General features: G+C 40.2%; 1 protein-coding gene across 1 annotated transcript; it reads right to left on the bottom strand.

The window, feature by feature from the left end:
- Window positions 1-294: 294 nt before the first annotated feature.
- Window positions 295-9843, bottom strand: LOC106060986 (uncharacterized). The gene is made up of 2 exons (XM_056012677.1): window positions 9687-9843; window positions 295-3447 (listed from the first exon to the last, which is right to left on the bottom strand). The coding sequence occupies exon 2, from the start codon at window positions 3435-3437 to the stop codon at window positions 1527-1529; it is 1911 nt and encodes a 636-aa protein (XP_055868652.1). The 5' UTR covers window positions 3438-3447; window positions 9687-9843; the 3' UTR covers window positions 295-1526.
- Between the last annotated feature and the right edge of the window lie 1252 nt (window positions 9844-11095).

Here is an 11095-nt window from a genome sequence, read left to right as displayed (position 1 = left end):
TTCAGCATATACCACTACTTCAGTCAAGTACTATTTCCCTTGTTTTGAGATGCAAAACAAACTAATTTAATGCAAATAATTAATGAACTATTTGGTTAATATTTTTTTATTCCTGTGTTGCCCGGCAAAAGAAATAATTTTTGCAAAATTTCCGCTCGATCCGAGTTTTTGTGTTTGTGGTAAAAATAACGTGTACAAACTTTTGGCCAGACAGACAGACAGAATGAGTTTAAATAAGCTTTGTAAAAACAAGGCGCTATATTCCCATTTAAATAACAACATTGCTCATGGAAGAATGTTTTTGTATAACTTTATTTAGCCTTTATCATCATTACAACGCCTTAACACAGAAGACACAAAAATGTGATGAGCCTGAAAAGACTACATTGTTCTGGTTCTATAAAATCTTTCGAAAATAAATTACAACTGTGTCGTTACTGGAAAGCAAAATATCAAAACAAGGCAAAAATTAGGTCTAATTAGATGTCCATATAATCGAACAAATTTAACAAAAGATACAATCTGTAGATAAGTGGCGTTCATAGCCAGATACTAATCTAAAAAAATAAGTATTTAGAATTGGTCAATACATGTTACTTTGTTGTTAACTATGTCTCTATAAAATGTAGGTAACAAAGTCCTACATCACATAAGGACATGCATTTAGAATCGCAAACATTTCAAAAGCATCAATAGATGCAATGTAATCAATTAGTGTATCAAGTATAAGCTCAGTTCATTTTTTCTGTGAAAAACAGCGTCGAATAATTAGTCTTGGCTAGGATCTTGTTTGCTGTGCAAATCCAACTATATTTCCCTCAACCAGTCTAAACTAGCCAAGGGACATTACAATTAACAAGATAAACGTACTCAAGACATTTGTATTCTTCAACTGATGTATTTATTTACAAATGGGATGCTTGTCTTGCCTCCCTTTCCGTCGCTACTTATCTGTCTCTATCACTATTTAACCTTCTCTAAGCTCTAGCCATCTTGTTCTCCATGTCTCCGCATTCTACAACGCCATTCGTCTGTCTGACTACGTCACTACTTTTACCGTCGCTAAAAAAACAATACACAATATATTTATCTACAAAACTAACATACCCTCTAACTAAACTAGGTCACTACAAATTCTTTCAAATCGCTGTTCTGATAAATTATTTGGTTTGTTTTCAAGTGAGAAACAACGCCTAATGAGTCTTTGAAATTGTATTACTTTATACAAAACAAGCTCGTGGCTTGAATGTCCATGGGCGGGGCCGCCTCTGAGTTTATGTGATAACACAAACTCTCCTTGTAATCTTGTTTAATTTTTTACTGTTGTAAGTTCATATCTCAAAGGGTAATAACTATCTTCCATCATTTACAGTGATTCCCCATTAACAGCTATTGTCATTTTTTTGTTCAATCGATCGTTTAGCTTTTCTTGAGAGAGAAATTTTATTTTGTGACGCATGGTAGAAAAAGATGTTTGACTTTGTCTGTGAGGCTGAACAGCGTACAAAACTAGACAGAACGCTCCTTTACGCCAAACATTTTCTGCTTAAGATAATTGGTATAAAAGTTGAACTGTCAGTCGATTCACTTTCCATGTGGATTATTTTTTTAAACCAACCTTTTAAGAATGTCCGCAGCTGTGGGTCATCTTTACGTGTTTCAGACTTGACACCATAAATATAGAGTTTATCCATGAAAGTGACCGCTCCATGAAGTGGCCAGTCACAACTCCAGAGTTTGACCACGTGCTCAAAATCCACAACGTCTGACTGAGACTTGACTATTTTCCACACATCGCCGTTGGACTGCAAGAGATAAGTGGACTGGTCATCTTTAAAACTTGTCATTCCTTTGGCTGGACCTTCAAGGGTGTTCAGTCTTGACCAACTGTCTTGTAAGGTGTCGTAACAGTGAACTTGAGTCTCATCAACACCTTCAACAGTATTTGAATGCATCGTCAATATCAAATGTTCATAGCAAGCCACGTGACATATTGGCTGGTCGTCTGGTAAATCAGCCATACAAACTACAGTTTCGGATGTTGGTTGCAGTCTCCAAATTCTCTTTCCTTTACTTTGAATAATGTAAATAAACTCATTGACTGCTGCTGTAAAGAATTTTGAATAGCTCAATGACAAGGTAACATTTATTGCTTTCCATTCGTTTCCTATTAATTTTAAAATTTTTATTGAACCCACGTCCCTCTCTTCATTTTGCTCTTTGGTTATAAAGAAGAAAAATAAAGATTTATCTATTACACAAAAATATGTAAAGTCTCGTTTATATAAAAGTCCAATTTTTGTATTCTGCCATTTCTTTCTCAAAAACGAGAAAGCTCGAAGTTGTATTTCGTCAGCTGTCTGTACTATTGCTAATGTCAGATTTTCAAAGAGACTGTTGTTTCTATGTATAGCGGCCGTCGGCCATTGTCCGTTTCTCTTACCCATTTGAAGCTGGTAGAATAAAGCTTGGGTCACTATATCGTGTGCCACTCTATTTTCTCTGACCAACGGATGGCTCATCAGCATTTCCAAACAGTCATGAGTTGCCAGACATGTTCTCACGTGGGAGATCAAAATACCTAGATTTGTTTCTTTGCTTGCTGAGAAGTTTTGTTTGTCAAATCTAGATAGCGTTTTGTCCGAGCGAGTTTCTGTATCTGGAGTATTGGGTTTCGCAGCATCTATTTCATTAATAGCTGTTTCAACTTGCAAGCTTTCTTGACTGATCTCTAAACTATTGTTGATATCGTCACTTCTAAGTTTTTTGGGAATCCGTAAAGGCAAGTCACTACGTCTCTTGGCGCCGTGATTTGATTTACTTTGCTTCTCTAGATTGGACTTGCACTCTGTCCATTTTAAAATCGCTTTAATGACATCATTTTCCGTATTCACCTCTAAATGTTGACTTTTCACTAAATTTAAGACATCACTTAAAGGCAATTCAAGAAAAAAAGTTGTTGTGAAAAAGGAGTTTGCATTTTTAAGAATAAAAGACCAAACTGTTTTTGAGACAGTCTCAGAATTTAGAAATCTGCTTGTTTGAAAGTAATCAATATAATTCTCCAATGACAAGGACTTAATCACAAAGTTCTCACACTCTGTTATTAGGAATATTATCTGAAGTTGATGTGCGGCCCTCCAGATGTCAATGACATTTTCTTTCGTCAAAACACCATGACCAGTGTAGAGAGTCTCCAGGATTAAGTCAAAAGTTTCACTTGAGATGTCTTCTAGAGTCACACAATTTAATTCCGTTTCTTTCATACCGGATCTAAACAGTCCTCTGAAAAACCCAGAACAAGCTGCCAGGAGAAACTTATGACACCCAAACTTTGTTCTTGTAAGTATGACAGTAAAATCTTGCAGTTCCTCACATTTCCAGAAGTCACTCAAACCTTGGACAATGCCGTGCGCTACCTCTCGTTTGATCACCATTTTATGAAGTCTGAAAACAAGAAAATGAAAGAAAACAAAAATAACAAGCTCATTCTTTTTTTTTTCTTCAATAGTCAATAATTGTCACATTTAAAATTTAAATTCATCCTATTGTTATAAATGAACTTACTGCACAGATAATGGCCAACGTGCAGGACAAGAGCGTGTTTCTGGAATGTGCGTGTGTCGGATTGTGAAGTGTTCTGGAACGTGCGTGTGTCGGAGTGTGAAGTGTTCTGGAATGTTCGTGTGTCGGAGTGTGGAGTGTTCTTGAATGTGCGTGTGTCGGAGTGTGGGGTGTTCCTGAATGTGCGTGTGTCGGAGTGTGGAGTGTTTCAGAATGTGCGTGTGTCGGGTGTGAAGTTTTCCAGAATGTGCGTGTGTCGGAGTGTGAAGTTTTCCAGAATGTGCGCATGTCGGAGTGTGAAGTTTTCCAGAATGTGCGTGTGTCGGAGTGTGAAGTTTTCCAGAATGTGCGTGTGTCGGAGTGTGAAGTTTTCCAGAATGTGCGCGTGTCGGAGTGTGAAGTGTTCTGGAATGTGCGTGTGTCGGAGTGTGAAGTGTTCTGGAATGTGCGTGTGTCGGAGTGTGAAGTTTTCCAGAATGTACATGTGTCGGAGTGTGAAGTTTTCCAGAATTTGCGCGTGTCAGAGTGTGGAGTGCTTCAGAATGTGCGTGTGTCGGGTGTGAAGTTTTCCAGAATGTGCGTGTGTCGGAGTGTGAAGTTTTCCAGAATATGCGTGTGTCGGAGTGTGAAGTTTTCCAGAATGTGCGCGTATCGGAGTGTAGAGTTTTCCAGAATATGCGTGTGTCGGAGTGTGAAGTTTTCCAGAATGTACATGTGTCGGAGTGTGAAGTGTTCCAGAATGTACATGTGTCGGAGTGTGAAGTGTTCCAGAATGTACATGTGTCGGAGTGTGAAGTTTTCCAGAATGTGCGTGTGTCGGAGTGTGAAGTGTTCCAGAATGTACATGTGTCGGAGTGTGAAGTGTTCCAGAATGTACATGTGTCGGAGTGTGAAGTTTTCCAGAATGTGCGTGTGTCGGAGTGTGAAGTGTTCCAGAATGTGCGCGTATCGGAGTGTAGAGTTTTCCAGAATATGCGTGTGTCGGAGTGTGAAGTTTTCCAGAATGTACATGTGTCGGAGTGTGGAGTGTTCCAGAATGTACATGTGTCGGAGTGTGAAGTGTTCCAGAATGTACATGTGTCGGAGTGTGGAGTGTTCCAGAATGTACATGTGTCGGAGTGTGAAGTGTTCCAGAATGTACATGTGTCGGAGTGTGAAGTGTTCCAGAATGTACATGTGTCGGAGTGTGAAGTGTTCCAGAATGTACATGTGTCGGAGTGTGACGTTTTCCAGAATGTGCGTGTGTCGGAGTGTGAAGTTTTCCAGAATGTACATGTGTCGGAGTGTAGAGTTTTCCAGAATATGCGTGTGTCGGAGTGTGAAGTTTTCCAGAATATGCGTGTGTCGGAGTGTGAAGTTTTCCAGAATGTACATGTGTCGGAGTGTGAAGTGTTCCAGAATGTACATGTGTCGGAGTGTGAAGTGTTCCAGAATGTACATGTGTCGGAGTGTGAAGTGTTCCAGAATGTACATGTGTCGGAGTGTGGAGTGTTCCAGAATGTACATGTGTCGGAGTGTGAAGTGTTCCAGAATGTACATGTGTCGGAGTGTGAAGTGTTCCAGAATGTACATGTGTCGGAGTGTGAAGTTTTCCAGAATGTGCGTGTGTCGGAGTGTGAAGTGTTCCAGAATGTGCGCGTATCGGAGTGTAGAGTTTTCCAGAATATGCGTGTGTCGGAGTGTGAAGTTTTCCAGAATATGCGTGTGTCGGAGTGTGAAGTTTTCCAGAATGTACATGTGTCGGAGTGTGAAGTTTTCCAGAATGTACATGTGTCGGGTGTGAAGTTTTCCAGAATGTACATGTGTCGGGTGTGAAGTTTTCCAGAATGTACATGTGTCGGGTGTGAAGTTTTCCAGAATATGCGTGTGTCGGAGTGTGAAGTTTTCCAGAATGTACATGTGTCGGAGTGTGAAGTTTTCCAGAATGTACATGTGTCGGGTGTGAAGTTTTCCAGAATATGCGTGTGTCGGAGTGTGAAGTGTTCCAGAATGTACATGTGTCGGAGTGTGAAGTGTTCCAGAATGTACATGTGTCGGAGTGTGAAGTTTTCCAGAATGTACATGTGTCGGAGTGTGAAGTTTTCCAGAATGTGCGTGTGTCGGAGTGTGAAGTTTTCCAGAATGTACATGTGTCGGAGTGTGAAGTGTTCCAGAATGTACATGTGTCGGAGTGTGAAGTTTTCCAGAATGTGCGTGTGTCGGAGTGTGAAGTTTTCCAGAATGTGCGCGTATCGGAGTGTAGAGTTTTCCAGAATATGCGTGTGTCGGAGTGTGAAGTTTTCCAGAAAATGCATGTGTCGGAGTGTGAAGTTTTCCAGAATGTACATGTGTCGGAGTGTGAAGTTTTCCAGAATATGCGTGTGTCGGAGTGTGGAGTGTTCCAGAATGTACATGTGTCGGGTGTGAAGTGTTCCAGAATGTACATGTGTCGGAGTGTGAAGTGTTCCAGAATGTACATGTGTCGGAGTGTGAAGTGTTCCAGAATGTACATGTGTCGGGTGTGAAGTTTTCCAGAATGTACATGTGTCGGGTGTGAAGTTTTCCAGAATGTACATGTGTCGGAGTGTGAAGTTTTCCAGAATGTGCGTGTGTCGGAGTGTGAAGTTTTCCAGAATGTACATGTGTCGGAGTGTGAAGTGTTCCAGAATGTACATGTGTCGGAGTGTGAAGTTTTCCAGAATGTACATGTGTCGGAGTGTGAAGTTTTCCAGAATGTACATGTGTCGGAGTGTGAAGTTTTCCAGAATGTGCGTGTGTCGGAGTGTGAAGTTTTCCAGAATGTACATGTGTCGGAGTGTGAAGTTTTCCAGAATGTACATGTGTCGGAGTGTGAAGTGTTCCAGAATGTACATGTGTCGGAGTGTGAAGTGTTCCAGAATGTGCGTGTGTCGGAGTGTGAAGTTTTCCAGAATGTGCGTGTGTCGGAGTGTGAAGTTTTCCAGAATGTGCGCGTATCGGAGTGTAGAGTTTTCCAGAATATGCGTGTGTCGGAGTGTGAAGTTTTCCAGAATATGCGTGTGTCGGAGTGTGAAGTTTTCCAGAATGTACATGTGTCGGAGTGTGAAGTTTTCCAGAATATGCGTGTGTCGGAGTGTGAAGTTTTCCAGAATGTACATGTGTCGGAGTGTGAAGTTTTCCAGAATATGCGTGTGTCGGAGTGTGAAGTGTTCCAGAATGTACATGTGTCGGAGTGTGAAGTGTTCCAGAATGTACATGTGTCGGAGTGTGAAGTTTTCCAGAATGTACATGTGTCGGAGTGTGGAGTTTTCCAGAATATACATGTGTCGGAGTGTGAAGTGTTCCAGAATGTACATGTGTCGGAGTGTGAAGTTTTCCAGAATGTACATGTGTCGGAGTGTGAAGTGTTCCAGAATGTACATGTGTCGGAGTGTGAAGTTTTCCAGAATGTACATGTGTCGGAGTGTGAAGTTTTCCAGAATGTGCGTGTGTCGGAGTGTGAAGTTTTCCAGAATGTACATGTGTCGGAGTGTGAAGTGTTCCAGAATGTACATGTGTCGGAGTGTGAAGTTTTCCAGAATGTACATGTGTCGGAGTGTGAAGTTTTCCAGAATGTACATGTGTCGGAGTGTGAAGTTTTCCAGAATGTGCGTGTGTTGGAGTGTGAAGTTTTCCAGAATGTACATGTGTCGGAGTGTGAAGTTTTCCAGAATGTACATGTGTCGGAGTGTGAAGTGTTCCAGAATGTACATGTGTCGGAGTGTGAAGTGTTCCAGAATGTGCGTGTGTCGGAGTGTGAAGTTTTCCAGAATGTGCGTGTGTCGGAGTGTGAAGTTTTCCAGAATGTGCGCGTATCGGAGTGTAGAGTTTTCCAGAATATGCGTGTGTCGGAGTGTGAAGTTTTCCAGAATATGCGTGTGTCGGAGTGTGAAGTTTTCCAGAATGTACATGTGTCGGAGTGTGAAGTTTTCCAGAATATGCGTGTGTCGGAGTGTGAAGTTTTCCAGAATGTACATGTGTCGGAGTGTGAAGTTTTCCAGAATATGCGTGTGTCGGAGTGTGAAGTGTTCCAGAATGTACATGTGTCGGAGTGTGAAGTGTTCCAGAATGTACATGTGTCGGAGTGTGAAGTTTTCCAGAATGTACATGTGTCGGAGTGTGGAGTTTTCCAGAATATACATGTGTCGGAGTGTGAAGTGTTCCAGAATGTACATGTGTCGGAGTGTGAAGTTTTCCAGAATGTACATGTGTCGGAGTGTGAAGTGTTCCAGAATGTACATGTGTCGGAGTGTGAAGTTTTCCAGAATGTACATGTGTCGGAGTGTGAAGTTTTCCAGAATGTACATGTGTCGGAGTGTGGAGTTTTCCAGAATGTACATGTGTCGCAGTGTGAAGTGTTCCAGAATGTACATGTGTCGGAGTGTGAAGTTTTCCAGAATGTACATGTGTCGGAGTGTGAAGTTTTCCAGAATGTACATGTGTCGGAGTGTGAAGTGTTCCAGAATGTACATGTGTCGGAGTGTGAAGTTTTCCAGAATGTACATGTGTCGGAGTGTGAAGTGTTCCAGAATGTACATGTGTCGGAGTGTGAAGTTTTCCAGAATGTACATGTGTCGGAGTGTGAAGTGTTCCAGAATGTACATGTGTCGGAGTGTGAAGTTTTCCAGAATGTACATGTGTCGGAGTGTGAAGTTTTCCAGAATGTACATGTGTCGGAGTGTGAAGTGTTCCAGAATGTACATGTGTCGGAGTGTGGAGTTTTCCAGAATGTACATGTGTCGGGTGTGAAGTTTTCCAGAATGTACAAGTGTCGGAGTGTGAAGTTTTCCAGAATGTATTCTGGGATGGACTTTCGAGAAGCTCATTATGTTTCTGCTAATGTCCAGAAACTTTTGTGGACCAAATCTAGGTCAGTTATAGAGAAAACACGCAGCTCGGGAGAGTTCAGTACAACTCTGTGATGTTAAGTACAGTCAAGTGCAGAGAACTAGGAAAAGTACTGAAATTGTAGAAGGTGGGTGGACAGAAAAATATAGAGGGGCAGATCTTACAGAGAAAGTTAAGATGGATTGGTCACACCCTTAGTAAAGATACCAACAACAGAGCTAGACAGGCCTTATAGAGTGGAACCCCCAGGGAACAAGACGTAGAGGAAGATCAAAAAGAACATTTCGACGCAGTGTACTTGATGAAGCCGAGAGGACAGGAAAGAGCTGAGAAGCCATTAATAAACTAGCAAGAGACCGTGGAGAGTGGCGTGTTTTTTACTGAGGCCCTTATGTTTTGTGGTCGTTTAATGAGGTCTAGGAGATTTTATATTTAACCAACACTTGCACAAGTGCAACACTAACAGCCACAGAGCTAAGATGCAGGCAACGAATACAGTAAGTATATTTATGTACAGAGGTTTAGTGTACAGAATTACAATGGGGTGGAAGTTTAACAGAGGGTTGACAAATAAACACGAGCTGGTATGGACATGTATCATTATAAGAAGTTATAGCCAAGTGGTCTGAGTGTCATTAGGCCCTGTGCACCAGGTGCTGCCGTGAATGACTGGTACGGCTGGTGCTGTAGTTGTCTGCTGGTGGGCTGGCGAGTCCAGGCTGTGGGAAGTCCAACTGTATGTAGAGGCAAGAATTAGCTGCGGCTACTGACAGCAAAGCCAGTGACGGGTCGTGGCATGCGGTCTAAGTGTTGACTTAGACTTCTGGATAGGAGGGCAGAGTACCTAAGGATAGAAAGGAACCAATCCAAAGGAAAAGGGGGACAATTTGTATAGCGCTCAAAGACAGGAGAATGGTCCTCTCTCTTCCTATGTTCCATGAGGAATGCAAAAGAAAGAGGATGATGATCAATCTTTCTTTCTTTTTTGTTGCTGTTACATCCGGGAAATATCACGCTAAACATCTCTAAATATGTTTATTTAACTAACAAAAAATGAGAGTTTTATGTACATTTTATGTATTTATTTGAATTGAGAAAACTTTTGTTTAATCACAAATTACACGCTTGTATAAGGCACACCTAGTGATGTGAATATACATCATTTTAATGAGATAGGTGGCGCTTTAAATTTATTTTTATTAAAGTTCAGCGAAGATTTTAAGTACGAGACAATTAGTTAAAATTGTTAAAATATTTGTTAGGAAAACAAATCTTACCTTGCCAAAACAGCTATAACGTAAAGAACTTTATTTAATAACACAGCTTAAGCGCTACATAATAAAAGCACCATTGTAGCAGACTTATTTTTCTGTTATAAAAATGTCAGCGTTTCATGGCTAGCAAACCCGTCAAACCAGATACCAATAGATATATTCAAATCAAATCAATAATTCCTAGAAGTTTCGCTCCATATTTTCAGGTTTTAGTTTTGTTTTGGCTAATAAATAACCATTGGAGTGACCAGGCGTTTCATTTAGGTTTTAAAAAATAAATATTCTATACCAGGGGCTCTCAACCTGTGTCTCGCGACTCCGTTAGGGGCCGAATGACGATTTTGCAGGGTTCAACTAAGACCAAAAGAAGCATAATTTTTTTTTAAAGTGTTAAACTTGATATTTCCACATTTTGCTGTTGTCAAAGGATAGCCCAGATAACTGTTGTAGAAAAACGAATCAGAATGATTTCTAACATTTTTATTGTCATAGAATAAATAGTTTTACAGTTTAAATCATAGATATTATTTCTATGGTGAAATTTGCACGTGTTGTGAGGTTTTTTGAAAATCATTTTCGTTTAAATTTAATTGTTTCGCCATTGTTTTAAAGTCCATGTTTTTGAAGGTAATAGTTTCATTATGGAACTACTCATAAAAAAGGATCTCGAACAAAGCATGTACATAAAAGAAATGTCCTTTTTTTATTTAATTATAAGCAGAAATATATTTAAGTGCAAATATAATTTTCATATTATTTCGTAATTAATCATAAAGCTTGTGCAATGCTAATCAGATATAACATTATGATTACGATTTTAAAACAATATCCAAAGCGCAGTTACCTGAGAATATTTATTTTAGGGTTGGCGTCGCCGCATGGTGGGGAATAGTAAAATGGGGTCGCTAACCTAAAAAGGTTGAGAACCGTGGCACTATACGGAATTGGTTTTAAAATGAAAGAATATTAAAATGGCATTTGCAATGTTATTGAAATAGACTCAGTTTTCATTGTAATACAATGAAATAAGAAAATTGTATATATTGTTACGATCTTCTCTACGAGGCCTTCTGCAAACACTGCCCAACAACACAACACATCTAAAACATCAACTTGACAACAAGAGCTTCAAGTAACAAAGTGGTCATTTAATGACAAATACATGAAAAGCCAATACAACATAATTGGCCACGTCAAATTCAAATGCTTTCTTGTACAATAGAACTGCCTACTAAACACTACAAGTCTTTCTCTGTCTACTTCTAGACTTGTACAGCTACATTCTCAAGGACTCACAAGGTACCATGACACAGTCTTGATGTCCTGGACTCAACTGTCTATTGTTACACACTGTCGCTAGTCCGTGAAGGCTCTCGATCACATGACCACAACATGGGTCATATTTGCGTGAA

The sequence above is a fragment of the Biomphalaria glabrata genome, chromosome 15 (genome assembly GCF_947242115.1).
Source record: "Biomphalaria glabrata chromosome 15, xgBioGlab47.1, whole genome shotgun sequence".
Taxonomy (NCBI): Eukaryota; Metazoa; Mollusca; class Gastropoda; family Planorbidae; genus Biomphalaria; species Biomphalaria glabrata.
Note: the sequence above shows the minus strand (reverse complement) of the source record. Positions and strands in the feature narration are given on the sequence as shown.

Bases quoted from the DNA above. Each gene is read 5' to 3' on its own strand.
- LOC106060986 (XM_056012677.1), bottom strand. From the start codon at position 3,437: ATGGTGATCAAACGAGAGGTAGCGCACGGCATTGTCCAAGGTTTGAGT.